The sequence below is a fragment of the Andrena cerasifolii genome, chromosome 1, assembly GCF_050908995.1.
Source record: "Andrena cerasifolii isolate SP2316 chromosome 1, iyAndCera1_principal, whole genome shotgun sequence".
NCBI classification, from domain to species: Eukaryota; Metazoa; Arthropoda; class Insecta; order Hymenoptera; family Andrenidae; genus Andrena; species Andrena cerasifolii.
In genome coordinates this window covers 5,967,935-5,986,879 of record NC_135118.1, presented here as the reverse complement: position 1 = coordinate 5,986,879, position 18,945 = coordinate 5,967,935, and the positions used below count along the sequence as shown (strand labels likewise).

The window sequence follows — 18,945 nt, the reverse complement described above, 5'->3', positions numbered from 1 at the left end:
TATTTTTTTCTTTCATGTTTTAATAATAAACTGAACATTTTTGCAACATAAACATAAATTACAATGTATTTATAACATAGTGAAATTTAGACAAAAAATAAAAATCGCTTTCTGAATAATAAAATAACAATTTAAACCTTATTAACGTTATCAGTCAACCAGCCCCGACCGATCACTTTGACTTCAATAATCTATATAACCTTCAATTATTTATGTATAAACAAAAATACTGTGTCAATAGCCCGTCTAATAAACAAACTTTAAAACAGTCCCTTAACATGTATTCTATTCTAACTGCATAGAGCGTGATAAATAATTTTTTTTAGAAAAAATATTTACTTACGTAGTCAATTTTTTGACAAACGCTGATAACTGTTTAAAAAAACGTGCGATCGCGATGGCGGACATAAATGCATGCCATAGTAGTAACAACTTCTTTTTACAGTAAATCTTTCTGCAGTAGAGCATAGGTCGGTGCCGAGTTATTAACAATCAGTCAACCTACCCCTTGATGCAACCAGCCCCGGTCTCTCCTACTCCTGATCTATAGAGCACATTGTCCCACCTTACTCACACCACAAACTTCATCCCCAAACTTGCTCCTCTCTACTACCCTACAAGTTTAACTCAAAACTACCTTCCCCCACAGCTCAGGTATTCAAAAGCCATGCTACCTTCGACGCACACAGGTACACGAACGCCTACCAAAGAAAAAAAACTGGCGTACTATAGGAGATCCGCGTTATAGGAGCCAATATCCGAGGGTGTCGAAATACAAAATGTCGGAATCTCGGGCGGGTAGGGCCGTTATGATTTAGCTGCTCGTAAAGGCGGCCCCGATGTAGGAAAATATTAAAATTGAAAATCCTCAACGGTGATATACGCGTGCGTGATATTGGTGGCCGGCAGCTGTCCCGTTCCCGAACGGTGTACCGCGCGACGAAGAAGGGAAGAACGGTCGGAGGAGGGACCCTGGGTGCCGGAGACAACGGGAACGCGACGAGATCCACGGCCGTCCGGGTTGGGGCGAGGGAGGGTAGGGTTTCCACTGGGGGTGGAGGAGGCTCGGCGGCGCGATATTGTCTCGAAGCGCGGTGACTCCGCGTGTCGGGACAATGCTACTTTAAAATATATCGCCGAAAGTATAAAGAGAGAAGGCGAGAGTGGAGGGCCGCGGACGACGGAATAGGAAAGGGGTGAAAGATCGGCGGCGCCAGAGACAGGGTGGGAAGAACGAGGGAGAGCGTGCGAGCATGCGCGAAGGCGAAGGGTGTCGCGCCACTTGTCGCGAGGACACACGTGTCGCAGGGTATTGGAGTCGGAGAAGGGTGACTCCCTGAGCCAGCTACCCCATACGTGCCATTTCCTATTCCTCGTGTGCGGACCGCTGTACGCGAGGCGACGCGACGCGGCCGCCTGACTTTCGCCCACCTAGACGCGGGGACTTTAAAGTGAAATAAATTAGAGTCGATGCTCGCTGAATAACCCTCGCCCCTCGCCTCGGCAACGCCAACCCCTTTCGAGCCGCTGCCTCGAGGGGTGAGCGCCGCGCGCCTATGATCGCGGTTTCGACGCATTTGTCACTGCGTTTATTGCGGGACGCGATATTGAGAGCGCGATATATAGAGAGGCTGTTTATGGTGGCGCGCTCGCAGAGGGGGTTCGATGCAATTTTTTAGTCGTTCACGCGCCTCGAGCTTGATGGCTCCAGGCGAGTGCTCCTCGGGCGCGGATGCTCGCAACTGGTGTTTTTATGGGTCGATTCGGGGGAATCTCTGTCGTTTGTCGCAGCTATTCAGTTTTACAGATATTGTACTCTTAGGTGGAAACTTTGCGCTTGATAAATTGATTTGTGCTGGTCTCGTTTTCGTATGAGTTCCGGTAGGTTTCTTTGATTCCTCTTCGATTCCTGCACTGGCGTTCCATCGAGTGGTTCCTCGGTTTGACTCGATCGAGCGTTGGATGTGATCTTAGGGATCATCCCTTTTTTTCCTCCGCCGCGTAACCACCGGGGCACGCACACTATTACGCGCGATTTGTCGCACTTATCGAGGCGGACATCGCGAACGGTCGGTACTTGCTCCCTGCTCGCTTTCGTGAATACCGGTTCACCGATCGACCATCGCGAGTTTCCGCTTTGCATACGATATCTCGAGGTCGCGCAATTTTGTTGCTGCTTCGACCACCAGGATCGATAATTCTTCCATCCCAGAAAGCCGTTTCGAAATTCTTCCCTGACCAACTGAAATATTTCCATCAAAATCAGAATCTTGGATCGTGTTCGTTCGGGGTGCACACTAGGATTCGTCACTGATATTTCGGGTATAGGTACCTATTCACTTGATGCAGATGGTCCTCGTTTAACAGCGATAAAAAGAGATAGAAATTATGGGAATAGGTATTTCCTTTACAGGATAAAATGCCTTAAGGGGTTACCTACCGTCAGGGGGTAGAAAAAGAATCGATAATTTGGGAATTTATTTCAGAAAGTACATGCATATTTTTGTGTAATGGTTTTTGTATTCAGTTGAGGGACACTTTAACAGGTTATTATATTATGTTTTGGTATAATAACTAAAGTTATTAAAATTTTCTCCATAGAAGCGAGTCGAGACACTACTAAATTTGAAATATTTTAAAGTGCACGTACTGTGCGTTTGATTTATTAAATTTATAAATGATTAGAATTGTGTTTAACTGAGTATAATCCGAGTGATGTGTTTGCAATATACTCGGCATGTATTTTCTGCAATAATTCGGTTATACGTTGATTGTAACAATTCGGTATCTATAACAGCACCTTTAAAAATGCTATTGTTTTCGCAGCAACCACTATTTGTTAATTGTAATTGTAATCGTAATTGCCTTGCACGATTACAATAATTGTGATTGTAATTGCCCCACAGTTACATCTGACAATTACAATTGTAATAAACTATTTAAACTATTTTTTTTTTAAATATATTTCATTAATACAAGCTTAATGTTAATAATTTGTACTTTGTAACTTTGTACTTTGTGTTACTAACCTAGACTCATTTTCTTCTGAAAATGTGTTTTTAAAGGAACTTTGTTTACACGAACAGTCTGACATATTATAACTAAAACAAATACACACATAATTTTTAATAAAATACGTACTTATAATATCTAAATAAATTTAGATATCACTCGCGCATCTTTTCTTTGCAGCTCAGTTTACCCCGGTCACTTTGCCCCGAATGTGTACTCAGTGGAAAATGAATTATTTAATAATCTTAGGATCAATGTTTTCTCAAACGCGTGTACATGTATGTTTATAAGCTTGTTATAAACACGCAGAAAAAAATGGAGTTAAAATAACACATTTAAGACTCATTTATCCAAAAAGCTAAATTGAAAAAAAAACAATTGGAAGTCTCTAAAACTTCATTTTTAATTTTTTAAATGAATTTCCATTTTTCGATACCTGAATGTGCATAATTATCATTGTCGTATTACATACATTTATTACGTCACCAAAATTTCTAAATATATTCTATTGTTAAAGAATAAATTAAGGAAGCTCATTTTACCCCGGGGTTCGCTTTGCCCCGGTCTCCCCTACTATTTATAAACGAATGACTAAAACTATAGAAAAATAAATTTAAGTGGCGTTGGTATAACACTCCGACTCCACAGCCTGGCAATTACGCCTGTATTACATAATGTGAGCATACAAACAAAAGCTGTAGCTTTATAATAATAGTATGATTCCTCCCTTATCTTCTTCAACACCGCCATCTTCATCGCTCACTTACTGCTACTTGCAAGTCGCAATACTTCAACACAATCCACAACACAGTGAACCTGAGAAGGCCCGAGCGAAAAGCTCCATAGATCACCAATGACCAAGCAACTCTTCAACTACGCCGTAACGCAACCCGTTCGTTAATTTATTCTACAGATCGGAATCTTGAGGGGGGAGCTGCTGAATTATTAGTTTATAGACGTTATTGGGCAGCCGCCTGGGTATCTCGGTACCGGCAGGCATTAGTCAAGCAGTCACGATCGAAGGGACGCTGGGCCTGTCCCGGTATTGTTGATATCTCTGTAAAAGCGAGGCGCAAAAGGTGGGTGGCAGCTGTTTCCTGAGGAAAAGCGGCTCCCTCTCACCTGCCGCCCTCCGCGCGATACTAATTGCCAGATAACGTCCCTCTGATATCTCGTCCAGCGCGACACGATCCCGTGCGCCGCCGATTCCACCGCGCGGGCATTTCGCAGCGCTCGCTCGGCGCGCGTGCACTCGCCGCGCCGGCCGAAGACGTTTGTCCCGTGTCGTTTGCATCGTAATCGCGTGTCGCGCGTGTATCGGGCCACGGTGATCCTTGGTGCCGGCGGTATTACGAGCGGAAGAACGTGTTATTAGAGCACGATGAGGGATTACATTGTCACAGGGTACCAGGACCAGCGGTGTAATCTTTCTTTATGGCGGACACGCCAGCCTGTCGCTTCTGCTCGTATAATATCTCTTTCTACTTTTCGTAATTACAGGGGAGGAGGATACCTTGCCACAGTGGGATAGTTCACTCTGCCTGTTGACATTTTTCTTGGGGACCGTTGACCTGCAATTAAAGCGATAGCCACTGTTACCTGTGCCTTCATGCCTCTATGTTCCTAGAGACTCTCTGGCTTGCTAAAGCTGCTATAGTTACTTACAAGCAAACTACTCAATGAAACTTCGCGTGAATGTGGAGCCATATTGTTTAACAAGTACGCACATTTGCATTAAACTAACTACTATTTTTTTATAAATGTCGGCAGCGCCTCTGCTAGGTTGACAAACAACCTATCACTCAACGTTTAACCATGCCACCCCTGGAGGAATTAATCAAATAACTTTATACTCTAATCGAGCAGGATTATTCTATGGACAATGTTCAGAAATCTGTGGATCAAACCATAGATTTATACCCATTGTAATAGAAAGAACATCGATTAAAAACTTTAAAAACTGATTACACTCATTTTAAAACATTCAAAGAATTAGTTAAAAAATAACAGTAAATTGGCAATTTAAAATTATTAATAAATAATATTTTTTCATTTGATGTCTGAAATGCGAGAATTGGTCTCTTAAACCGTATTATAGTACAAGCGAATACTTCTAGTGAAAACTAATAATCTTTTATTCCTCAAATAAAACCTGTAATTTGATTAATAATAATAACTATAACGCTAATAATAATTATAACAACAATCATTATCTTCTCGAACACAACTTTATCAACTGTAGAAAATCAATTCAATTAAGTGAAAATGATAACAAATCTATTCTCAATCTTTGACCCATCAACTAGAACAATATTATCGTTAAATTGAATCAGACTAATAATTCCAACAATAATTCTATCCTATAACTATTGATACTTACCATCACGAATTAACATAATATGAATATAATTAAATAAATTCATTTTTAAAGAATTCAAATTATTAACAAACAAAAATATATTCATCAACTTAATTATTTTCATTAGACTAATGAAAATAATCCTATTATTCAATTTATTTGGACTTTTTCCTTAAATTTTCACACCAACAAGTCATTTAAATATCAATTTAGCCTTATCCCTAAGACTATATATATATAGTATAAATATTTAAGTATATTTTTTGAAAAACAAATATAAATATAAAATATATTAGATAATTGCTATTATTGAAAATTAAAAATCAAGTGATAAATTCAAATTGATAAATAGACAATGTAATTTTATATATATACCTATATATATTTATATATATATATATAGCTTAGCTTTTGCTGGAAACGGTTCCATAAGGATGTATTGAAGCTAATTTTTGAAAACTTAATATAGCTTAGCTTAGCTTCCAGGTGGATCCCCGGCTTTACACCCCTTCGGAGCGAATTTCCACAGAGAAACGTCGTCCCTTCCACCCTCCAATGTGAATTTTCCGGTTGGGAACATTCCCCTGTCAGTTCGGGCACCATTTTCTGCTGGCAACCTTTGACGCCGAGCGTCATAGTACGCGGTCTATAACTGGGTCGTTTATTTAGAAAGTGACCTAAGTCCATTTATATTTAAAAAGTTTTTACATATAAATTTGTAATACTAACTTCAAGTTGTACATGTTACTACAGTCAACAATAAAAAAAATGGACAAATGGACTTACGCCACTTTCAAAATAAACGGCTCAATTATAAAATCCAGTGCCACTGGCGCGTAAAGATCGGGACGAAGTGTAACACATTTCCCAGGCACTGTCACCGATCTCGCGAGAAAATGGCGCGGGAAAGTGAGCTCTGCGGACGATTACGGAGCAATAAGAGACGCGCCGTAGTCGAACATAACGGTGAATTTCTTGAAACCACAGCGGCCGGATTGGCGCGCAACAGCCGTATGAAAGTCGGAAAGTTTATGCGTACGTCGATCTATCGTGGCACGCAAGGTTCATTTTCACGGCATCGTGTTTCAATCTCGTCCGTGCACGCACAAGGGATACCTGCAGATAATATTGTTGTCGCGGAAATGCGAATTCGCACGCTCCAAGTGATATTCATAACACGACATCGTTAAATTCTTCATTGTCTTTGCCCCTGTTTTTCCGCCTTTTCACCTCATTCCTTCGACCCTACCGCTGGTCCCCTCACTACCCTCTCTCGGGAAAACAAACGCTGGCGCAGAAAAAGACGCGCTAAGACGCCGATGAACAGAGGATTTTCCCGTGGCTCGCCAGGTATCGAGATTTCAGCTCGTTAATAATTTAATATTCACGCTATTACTGTTACGTAATTGTGGTTACACGAGGGAATCAGGACACGATGAGATACAGATCAGCGATCAATTCTTCCAGGGATACACGCCGCTGCACATAGCCATGCAGTTCGACCACGGGAATATCTTCAATCTTTTAGTACAAGTCTACGGTAAGTCGATCGACTTGTTATCAATTCTGGAGATGGGTGACCGGTATTTTGATAATCCCTCGCGTGGCGCGAACAATTCTCATCGCTAGCAGGGGAAGCTCCCCAAACCAGAAATTCAAAAAGAAAAATACATGAATTTTTGGGGATATGTAAAGTAAAGGATTTACCTCTGAAAAAATTCCAATTTTAAAATAAGAAAAGATAAATTAAATAAGAAAAAAACTTTTCAGACAAAAGTTACTTCTTTTAATTAGGACTATCATTTTGTGAATCCACCCCCCGCCCCTTAGAGTGAATTTGGCCATATATATATAATGTTACGGCACTCACTGACGCGAGTACGATTTTCTTTGGGTCCATTGATACCAGAGACGAACAAAAATTTTATTTAAATAAAATTTCGAATCACGAATAAACGTAAAAAAAAATTAACTTTATTCGACACGTGACGACTGTTTTAACTTTTTATTTGAATAAAATTTTGGCCCATCTCTGTTTGATACTTACAAGGAACGATCTCCAACCCAGAAATTGGGGAGTTGCCAGTATTTGAAAAAAAGGGAAAAGTAGTGAAATCTATAGATTTATTAATGAAAGCCTAAAATGATAGAAATATTAATAAAACACTTATTTGTTTTACCAAAATTTAATAAATAAAATTGACGTTTTTAAGTTCTGAGTCATGTGATCTGAAACGCCAATCACAACGCGTGACGTCATTGTGCAGTAAACAGCGATTTATATATAGCGACGAATGACACTTATATATATTATTATTGGCAATGGAAAAGAACTTCGTTAAAAGTGACAGCACAAATTTACCAACATTGGACGCTATTATGGTGGTTAGCTATTTCGCTACAAATCCACTTGATAATTTATTCGCGCAAGAGTTACCCACTTATTGCGAATATTTGTTTCCAGCGGAACATGAATAAATAACTTCTTCGGCGCACGTATCGAAGTGGTCCCACAACAGGGAACAGCACAGTACTGATAATAATTTTTATTCGCCATTATTTTTGTGAGAAAAATTCACCCCTTTACTTTCCCTAACCACAACTTTCTGTGTTTACTGCACGTTGACGTCACAAATAGTCACGTGACCATGCAGTGCGTTTTCGCGGCAATTTTTTTATTTAAAATAATAATTACATTTATTTCATGTTAGAGGTGTAGCAAAAAATTAATATTTTTTTACAAGCATATTTTATCATAATGAACAGTTTTAAACACTTTTAAAAATTTTGTCAACTCCCCAATTAAAAAAAATATGAGCTTCGGAGGTATGTAAATATCCTTTACATACCTCCGAAGCTCATTTTTTTTTAAATATCCTTTACATACCTCCGAAGCTCATATTTTTTTTAATTTCTGGGTTGGAGATCGTTCCTTGTAAATATCAAACAGAGATGGGCCAAAATTTTATTCAAATAAAAAGTTAAAACAATTAGTCGTCACGTGTCGAATAAAGTTAATTTTATTCACGTTTATTCGTCATTCGAAATTTGATTTAAATAAAATTTTTGTTCGTCTCTGGTATCAATGGACTCAAAGGAAATCGTACTCGCGTCAGTGAGTGCCGTAACATTCTCATCGATACTCCTGCTACACAGTTAACACAGTGCATACCTAGATACGTTTCCCACCAGCTCTCTAATACCATATTTCCAGGGGCGAACCAAGAGATCCGCGACTACAGCGGAAAGAAGGCGAGACAGTACCTTACCTCTCAAGAGGCCGCCGTCAGTCAGGACACCTTCCGCAGTAAGTACTCAATCACGCCGTGGAGATACACATTGCCACCGTCAGAAGTTCTAATAACGGTGAATTCGCAACGTAAGCTTCACATCAGGGTGCGCGATCAAACGAGACATTATCGCCGACGGCTGTAAATAGGTCGCGTCACAGTTTCATAAAATATTACGCAAGGGACCCCCGATTATATTTACGCAAAATCGCAAGGAAAATTACTCCCCGTCGCTGCATTCTTATTCCCTCCCTGCGGCTCTGCAGCGTTGCGGAGGACGATTGTCTGGCCGTTATCCCCGTACGATCGCGGCGTATTAATTTTGCATTAATCGCGAGCGTGAGAACAGCCGGCTAACGAGAAACGTACGTTTAAACGCCCCGACAATACACCGCAGTCGTCGAACGCTCGCAATTAAGGTTACGTAACGTTAAGAGGCGAACATTTGCACCCGCGGGGGAAAGTGTTGCCGCGTGTACAAGCTTTTTCTCGTACTTGAACGGGGCCGAGATTAACCGTAAATTAGTCACGCGTTGGAACCGAACGGTCCCCGGCTGCCCGAAAGGAATCTTTCCTTCACCCCCTGAAAAAACCAGCGGGTCGGTGTTTCCTTATTAAACTCGGTTTCGTCCGGCTGGTGTGCACGGGGAGGGGGATCTTTGATATGCCAGAAGGAACGGCACAGAAATACGACAATCGACGCGATAAATTATGATCGCCGTCCGTGTTCTCGGTGAAATCAATGCTCAATCGCCGCGATAAACCAATTATGAGTTACGATCCCAGGTACACCGCAGTTTGCACCGCTTTCATGCGCTTCGGCTGTTGCCTCGGTCTCAGTCTTCTTTGCTTATTTTGCGCTATCGGCTTTCTTTTGATATCGCTCGCATGTTCCGGGGCTGTCTGTCTCGGAGAGGCTCGCCTGGCTGTATCCTCCGCCGTCTGTTCGCTTCCTAGTTTCCCCCCCTCCTCGCTTTTCCGTAGGGAGCATGGCTGTTGCAACTAATCCACATGAAATATTGACTCGTCCCCGAGCATCGAGTAACACCACCTTATCGTTTTCCTCTCCTTACCCAGAAACAACCGAATCCGCCAGCGTCTCGCTCTTGGTTAACAGAAGTGAAGAAGTACTTCTTAAACATTACCGGATCATCTTCTTTGGCTATCCTTTTCTGTTACCACTCACTGAAATTCACTTTGCTGTTCGATAAACATCGCTAGAATGGATATATATTGCACTTGTACCGGCTTCATTTGCCATTCGACACTCGAGATGCACGCGTACAATTAACGCGTTTGATTTTCTTCTTCTAACAAAGCTCACCACCACCCCACCACATTCTATGCAGATTCATACTTCATGATCAGATGCAAAGAAATGGAGAAAAAGCGTCGGCCGATCGGGTGCCTGGACCGGGGTTCGAACCTGGGACCTTTCGTTTCATAGGCGACTGCTTTAACCACTAACAAGGAAACATATCGAACCCGAAAATTCTGATTGTAATGAAACTCCGTACGATTGTAGAGCATCTCGGAGTATGGAAGACACGTATTTTTTTCTGCGGAAAAACACTGTGAGGGGGTGAAATCAGCCCCCAAATTTTCAGCGATTTTTCGTTTTGCGAGTATAATTTTGTAACGGTGCGAGGTAGAAGAAAACCGTAAATGGGCGAAATGTTCAGTGTTTGATGCCGTATAACGCGCTGCAAAAGAAATGTTTGTACGTCCAATAATTTATAAATAAATTAAAAGTTTCGTTATTTTACATATAATTTCTAACCGTGAGGGTTGGGGACGATCTTCTTCCGTGTAAAAGTTATAATTCGCAATGGCTTACTAAAATGTAAAAGGAAAAAATTTTGGTTCATTCGTTTATTTGTTTACAAAAATTTTCCGCCTTTGTCGATATTACTACCATCTGCCCTTGACAATCGAGGATTTTTTTTTATTTATAAATTATTATATATCGCGCGTTATGCACTGAACATTTTGTCCATTTACGGTTTTCTTCTACCTCGCACCGTTACAAAGTTATACTCGAAAAACGAAAAATCGCTGAAAATTTGGGGGCTGATTTCACCCCCTCACAGTGTTTTTCCGCAGAAAAAAAAATCGTTTCTTACATACTCCGACATGCTCTACAATCGTACGGAGTTTCATTACAATCAGAATGTTCGGGTTCGATATGTTTCCTTGTAAGCTACTCAGGGTCGACTCTTCTTCTTCTTCTTCTTCTTCTTCTTCTTCTTCTTCTTCTTCTTCTTCTTCTTCTTCTTCTCCACGTCTTCTACTATAAACACAACTAACGGAGCGCTACCTATCTGCTAAACCTGCACGATAGGCCGTTTCCCAACTAAACGCGGATTACACAGTATAACAAATTTTAACATTTTTCCGGACTTGTAACATTCAATAGCCGTTTCTTATAGGTTTTCGTGCCCTGAAAACGAATCCGCTACCCGTTTGTCGCCATCACCCTCGGTTTTTGAGAAAATCAATTTTGAAAAAAGCTGCAAATTTTCAACTTTGAGCATATTCTGTGTCGAAACGGTAATAGTTATTCGATCGTTCGTTGCGTCAAATTATTCTGTGAACCCACCCCAATACAACAATATAATTTATTATTACATTATGAACATTTAAATATGTTTAAACAACGATCAAAGGGAAAAGGACACTCGAAATGCACCAATTTTTGTAGATACCTTTCAATTTATTTCAAAAACTAAGGGTCTGCGACAAAATCTGACCATCCCACGCGATGCAGCAGACATTTTTCCTTCGAAAAGCATCGACAGCAGTGGCTCTGCGATTCTGCTCGAGCGATCAAACCTCAGCTCGTGATTCCGGGGTACTCGTAGGTGCACCCCCGACACAAACCCCCGGTCCGTTCGTTCCCTCCCTTCCACGGCAGAACTCGCGGCCATACTTGGTCCTGTGTGAACCAGCACGAAAGGTTGCATACCGTAGATGCGCTTGCTCGCAGCTTGCTTTTGCCGCGATATCCTCGTTTAGGACGTAAGGTGTACAGGTTCCGGTGGAGACGTCGACGTGATCGAAATAGACGGCAATAAATGGTTACGGGCTCTCTATCTGTACCCCTTTCTCTCTCCTCTGTCTCTGTGCTGTTGTTCGGTGAGTATCGGGGCTCTGGAAGTATTCTTCTGTTGTAGGGATTACTGCTGCCGCTACGCTCAGGCAAGTTCAGAAGCACACCTCTGCTAAAGTAGTAAAGCGCTTGTGTCGCAAGATTAAAGTAGCCGCACCTTAAAGTAATGTATATGACTGTCACTTTTGTCGGCGCTGACGTGAGTATCTCTGTGGAGAGTCCGCGGGTACGCACGCTTCCGGCCGTCGTGGCACCGCCTGCCTCGGGCCTAGGAACCGCGCGCTTCCCATTCCTCCTGATCGGCCGTCTGCGAAGTCGTTCGTTCATTCGTGGGCCCGTCCATTCCCGCCAATCCGAAGGAATTGTGTACGTCTGTTGTTCCATGTGATATTCGCTTAACGAACCGCATCGCGGGGCACTCTTGCGACGCTCACCGCTTGGATCGCGACGTTCCTGTCTCTGTGAACCGCGCAAAAGGACGCGCGGAGTGCGATCTTCCTTCCTGCGATCGCGTGTCCGACTTCAGGGGAGGTTCTGGTCTAAATGTCGATTTTTTTTTATTTCGTTTTTCGAATGTTCGAGCTTTTAGGAAAACGTGTTTAAAAGGATTTGTAGAAATTCGTAAAATTCCCGGAGTTATAGGCATTTGAGTCGCGGCAAATGCATGGGTCACAACCGGCCACTCGGCGCTCACGTAAAACTTTAAAGGGAGGTTCTGGTCTAAATGTCGATTTTTTTTTATTTCATTTTTCGAATGTTCAATCTTTTAGGAATGGGGGTTTAAAAGGATTTGTTGAAATTCGTAAAATTCACCAAGTTATAGGCATTTGAGTAGCGGCAAATGCATGGGCAACAACCCTCCACCCCGGCGCTCACGTAAAACTTCAAATGCGTTTTTCTCGAAACAGTGTTGTCAAAACGGTGGGACCTGTATCTTCAAAAGTTATTATCCGATTCGACTGAAACTTGTTTTATTTTGAAGATTATTCTTCTGGCTAGGGGGAGGGGGGCTAAAAAAATTACAAAATGTTGAAAATTTATAATTTTCAAAGGCGATGAAAGGACGCAAAATACAGGAAAAAGTGATTTCAAAATTGAAGTGTCGTTATTTTCTAAAAAAAAATGTATTTTTTGTAATTTTTTAGTCCCCCCTCCCCTAGCCAAAAGAATAATCTTCAAAATAAACAAGGTTTCAGTCGAATCGGATAATAACTTTTGGAGACAGAGGTCCCACCGATTTGGATCAACTTTTTGACGCCTTGACTTTAACGACTCCCCAAGGCTCTCTGCAATGATTAATTATAAAACAAAAAATATATCTCTATAGCTTAATACATCCTTAATACAATGCAACAAGCCCCATTAAATTATATATAGTAGTTTTCCTTTAATTAATTCTTAAATGTCACATATTTTTATGGGCTCTAGACCAGAACCTCCCCTTAAGTCGATGTTGCTGCTGTTTGTCGTCGAGCTACGCGCGTGGCCTGGTGACGACCGGTCGGTCTCACTTCTTCCAAAAATATGCGACTCTTGCAGCGACCGAATTCTAGGGTAGATGTCCCATATACTGTCAGTGTCCCTATTACTGCCACTTTATTTATTTCACTTAAAAAAAACGTAATGTACAACGAATAGAAATATAAAGAATGTACTATAATAATAAGAAGAACAGTCCCAATTTTATGATAAATTATTTTTTAAACTATTCATTATACGTTTCGTGTTTATTAAGTAAAATAAATGAAATGGCAGTAATAGGGGCGCTGGCAGTAATTGGGACATTTACCCTATATGGCGATATTCTGAGATCTAAACACTATCTCGCGACGCACGCGTGTTTGAATTAATTAAAATAAAAAGATGACAAATGGATTATTCCATGAATTCGCTGTTGGTCCTGGACGAAACGTTGCTGCGAAACGCGAACGATCGAAGAGTGGCAGTAGTATCTAGAACCTCTAGTACCCAGCACCGTAGATAATGTGATTTAACCCCATAGCAACTGTAGTTGGCGATGCGAAAAAAAACACTTTTCGAATGGAAGCTTCCCGCGGTTTTCCGCGGAGAAGAGAAAGTGACTTGAGAGTGACGGAGGATAATAGAATTTGTGTGGCTTTGCATCGCCGACTACTGATAATAGTTAAGGTGCGAAACCACGGTGAGATTTTACCACGAGACTTTTCTATCACGAGGCAAAAGTCTCGGCAGCAATTAAATGTAAATAATGGAAACAGTCACGAGAGAAGAGATTATTGAAAGTATATCATGAAACTTGTCTCGCGAGAGCCTAATTTTATGAAATTAATCACAAAATAATTTTAAAAGTAATGAAATTATTAAATAATTGTCTCGTGAGATTAAAGTGAGATTAATATTCTTGTCTGGTCGTGGGTTTGCATCTTTAGTGTGTTTTTCTTTGTTGTCACTGTTACACGATAATAAAGCATGCGTACGTGAGCATGAGAGAGGCATATTCGGCACCAACCAATTTCCCAGACGCGCCGCGCCAAGTTTCCCGCGCGCGGGACGTTTGAAAAACGGGGACGTTCCCCCCGGTACCTCACTTAACACACGAGCGCACGCTCGTTCTAACCCTTCTCCGACGAATCGGGAGCGCGACGGTTGCGCTCTCCTCGAGGGCCACGGTTTTGCAATTGTGCCGGAGAATCGTCGCGTGTTCCCGCCGATTCGACGTAACACGAGCTACCCTTTAACTGGATTAACTTTCTCGATTACACCTCGGGCTCCGAGCGCTTCGTCGAGGCACGGCGTGTTTAACGTCTCGCTGATAATCGGACAGATCGATTCCTAATACGTATTTGTTCTGCGAAGAGGACTCGTCCTTTGTTAGTGCTGAGTACAAGTGAGAATAGTGTTGATCGCTGTTTATAATTTATGGAATCTGGACCCTTGTTCGTTAAATATTTCGATTGGGGCTGATTAGTTTGGAGCATGTAGCTTAAAGCAACTGTGTAGGTACTTTGTTACTAATTGGGCCTAATTGTGCAGAAAGTTACCAACCCTCAATGATCTGAAACAGAGTAAATTTAGTTTGAAGATTTTAATTGTTAAAGAAATGTAACTTTACTTGTATTGGGTGTATTGTTTACGCTTGTTATTGTTTCACGACGTTTTTTAATGGGTTATTTAATACTGAGTAGTATAATTAATATTATTGTATAAATTTCTTGTAGCTTTTATTTTTAAACCTAAATGGATTTATGGATTAGTAATTCTAATAATTGTATAATGTAGGAGTTGTTATATTATTTTTTGCCAAATAAAGATGACAAAATTGTGGGATCTGTACTGCCCTAAACTAATTTCTTTTGTCAATTGGAGGGTCGGTAGCTTATTGCATAACTGCTTAATTGTAAGCCCAATTGTAAGTAGAGGCAAAATTAGATAAGTGGTCGCTTAGGACCACTTCCTCCATTTCAAATCACGTCAGATTTAAAATTCTATTGTCGCCTAGAAATTATAAAATAATTTGCCTCCCCTTTAAGAAAAATAATGAAACTGAAGAATGGAGCACAGTAAGGACCACATTCATTGCTCAGAGGGATAAGTCCTCGGTGGCCTTGAGCAGTAGGGCGGAGCTATAAGTATGGGCGAAAATTTAAATTTGAAATTTCAGTTGGCCTGGGTGCGGGATAGTTGTCTTTTGATTAACCACACACAATTGTAAAAAATTTTTGGAAAAATATTCGCGTCTGCACGTTCCTTTCTCTCCTTAAGGAGGTTCGATACCGGAGCAAAAATAATGAGAAATCTTAGAAAAGTGTTTTGATCTAATGTCCAAAGTGTAGTCCGCATTGCGTGACTACACACTGAATATTTTCCAAAAAAAATTTTACAGTTCTGTTTGGTTAATCAAAAGACGTCTATCCCGCACCCAGGCGAACTGAAAATTCAAATTGAAATTTTCCTCTACGCCCTATTGAGCAGCCAATTCATTTTGTTCTGACTATAAATCTCAATGCCACTCAGCACTCGACACCAGAACTCTTCTATTGGTCATTAACTACGTGAAAGCGGCAGTCTACGGCTACAACAAGAGCTGTCGCGCTAACAACATTCTAAACTCTTCTAAAAACGTCCCCTCTAACCACCAAAACTAATACCGTTTAATCTTGACACCGATGACTCCCGACAATCCCCAATGATTCGTACGACGAACACTAAACGTTTCCCCGCCGCCGAAGTCCGCGCCACGAGCGAGACAGTCTCAAATGATTTTCTATTTTATTTCAGAAATAAAAGCAAGGAAAAAGCATGCAGGTAAGAAAGTAATCCGCATGGAACGATCACTAATTTAGTCGGAGCAGCTAATTTAGTGCATGCGTCGGCCCGCTCCGCGGCATAGTGCGACGGTGTATCAGTAGAATGTGGTTTTAGTTTTTTAACTCGGACCCCTCGCTGATCAACCACCGAGAATTCTCAGTTAGCACTGTACGTAATCATTTTAATTTTTATACCTGCCCCGCGCGAAACGGAGTTTCGGGAGACTGGTGCGGTTCCGAAAATTCGATCGGACCCCAGCGGAACGCAGTGCTTTCGACTTTCCCGTGTAATCCTTCTATCTGATTTCTTGTGAATTTGCAGTAAGGCATAGCGTTACTTTAGCAACTGGAGGGAGTCACGCCTATTTTGTAAGTGAAAGTAGAGAATATTGGTAGACGAAGATTGTAGGATTACCTTCCTCTTTTAATTTCTCTCTTCTTCTTTCTGGTGAATATTCTAATAATTATGATCTATGTAGGGTATAGAGTGATTCTAGACTCTGGGATAACTGTAGCTACAATTGTAGAGTCCTTGTAGGAAACACTGTAGGTAAGTGCCAAAAATCTAAGTTCTCAGGAGAGAGAAAAACTTTCCGTGACTTTAAATTATTTACGAAATTCACTTTCGAGAAAAAACTGTGAAAACTTTTTTGTTACCATCTGCCCCGGTCTCCCCTGCATCTTTTAGCGCTTTTGGTAATTTATTTACAAAGGGAAATTGCATTAAAATTCTATACTATAGCATGTAGAAGATTTTCCGATAAAAAGTTTTTCTTTTTTAGTTTTGACACTTACAGTGCTCTCTACCAAGGACTCCTCAATTCTGTTCTCGTGAACAGATACAGAAATTTGGTATTAGAGCAAGACGGATAGTCTTAAGGGGTTACGCCACCCTGAGGTGCTCGAAACAGCACTAAATTAGACGAATTTTTTTAACTGATAATATGAGGTTGAAAATTATTTATTTTCTTCTTATGGGTAGAGCATGCATTAGTGCATATATCGTATAAGTACTGTACAAAAATATTAAAAAATGACCGAGTTATTTGTTCCCCTGCGAAGCTCGTCCGCCGTTACACGCGCGACTAACCTAACAAATTATAACGAACATGTTCGTCTGAAATCAAAAACCCGATGATTTTCGCGTTCCTTAATAAAATACCTACGATGTAGCATAGGGATTTGAGAGAAAAAAGTTTATTGCACAAATCAGAGCAAAGTGAAAAAAATTATACTTTTTTCACATGAAAAAACGAATTTAAACCATTAATTATATACGAATGGGGTATAGGATGGAAAAACTGATATGCTACATCGTAGATAATACCATTAAGAATATGCGTGCCAAGTTTGAACTCAATCGGACAAATAGTTTCGGAGATATTTGATAGGTCATCTTTGGAAATGTAGTTTCGAGAAAAACGCAAAAGAAGAAAAGTAGAATGGTCGCTACCTGCTGCGGAATATCGACATCCGCGCCTCGTTGAAAGCCTATAACTCGGCTATTTTGGGGGATTTTTGCGTCTACAATGACTTAAATTATTCTTAAATCTTCACGTAATAAGAAAGTACAATGAAAAAAAAATCGTGTTTTCAAAACTTTCAGGGTGGCGTAACCCCTTAAGTTGCTCAATCCGTTCAGTAATTCGCTCTAACGGATTATCTTCATTTGCACGTAGAAAAGAACGACATCCTCTCCCAATTTCTAGACTTACCTTGTCCATGCATCCATCCTACTTGCGAGCCTCACCACTTCTATGCAAATCTTCATCTGCTCTCTCACAAATTTACCACTTACTCTTTCGAGAGGCCTTCTATCGACGCGCGTTACGAAGAGTAGCACGTTTCAGTTTTTTTTTTTCATACGGACAACTGCGTTTTTATAAAAATGAAACGTGCTACTTTTCGTAACGCGCGTCGCTATGTAGGGGAGACCGGGGCTGGTTGTTACAATTTTCAGTTTTTATTTTTTATTTTTTTTGTATTCCATATTCAGTACAATGACTCTCACTTAAAGTACGTTCTTTCCTCTACCGATGACCGCTATCGCATGTAATTAAACGAAAATCATGACTTTGAAACAAGCCATTTTTAAGGTCGAGACATGTTGCGTCAACGTGCCCCTAGTAGGGGCTAGTTATTACGCAATACGGGGCAAGTTGTTACAGGATGAAATTTTACGAAACGAGGCTTATTAGGAGTAATAGGGGAAGGTGGGGTAAAACGGAACGCTTAACTTTGGAGGGTGATAACTTAAAATCGGGAGGAGAAAAAGACACGAGACTTGAACAGGAGTCTTCAGTGGACCTTAGACTCTAAGAAAATCAAAGTCATTGTTAAGAAAAATCTTTGGGAACGACGGAAAATGAAATTTACCGGAGGTATTGAAATCTTCGCCTCGCTGAAATGGTGGGGTAAGACGGAACACCCACTCGAAGACCGTGTAAACGTACAAAATCTTTATTTTTATGATTTAAAATGTATTCATTTATCATTGTTATACTGTCGTTTGGCGTCGTCTTTGCGACGATCTGATGAGAAATGCGGAGCCTGAAATTTCTCACTTCTTAATCGGTTTTCTCGCTACGGGGTATCGGGCGGATCACCTTACATTCGACAAGCGTTCCCCGCGGCCCGACCGGAGGTCGAGGGCCACGGGACTCTAGCCGAAGCGGCCTGTTCGTGACGCTTAGTCGCCACGGAGATCCTCCGACTAACGAATAAGGAGGAACGAATAACGACTAACAATTTAGTCGACTTAAAATTTAGTCGACTGAAAATTAATCGACTAAAAATTTAGTCAGTTCATTGAATACAAACTTAGTCGACTAAAAATTTATTCGTTAGTCGCGAATAACTTCATTTATTCGAAATTCGTATTCGAAGGTT

At 40.9% G+C, this 18,945-nt stretch overlaps 1 protein-coding gene across 5 annotated transcripts in view; it reads left to right on the top strand.

Annotated features, from left to right (window-relative positions):
- Sowah (ankyrin repeat domain family member sosondowah) overlaps positions 1-18,945 on the top strand; it is a 204,742-nt gene that overhangs the window by 181,556 nt on the left and 4,241 nt on the right. For 2 of the 5 annotated variants that reach the window (XM_076809181.1, XM_076809164.1), the window contains 3 exons: positions 6,818-6,911; positions 8,586-8,678; positions 16,028-16,054. In XM_076809181.1, the coding sequence (XP_076665296.1) occupies positions 6,818-6,911; positions 8,586-8,678; positions 16,028-16,054 (214 nt within the window). Of the gene's footprint in view, positions 1-6,817; positions 6,912-8,585; positions 8,679-11,834; positions 11,860-16,027; positions 16,055-18,945 lie in introns of all 5 variants that reach the window. The other 3 variants (XR_013085031.1, XR_013085032.1, XM_076809173.1) reach the window with 3 other exon arrangements.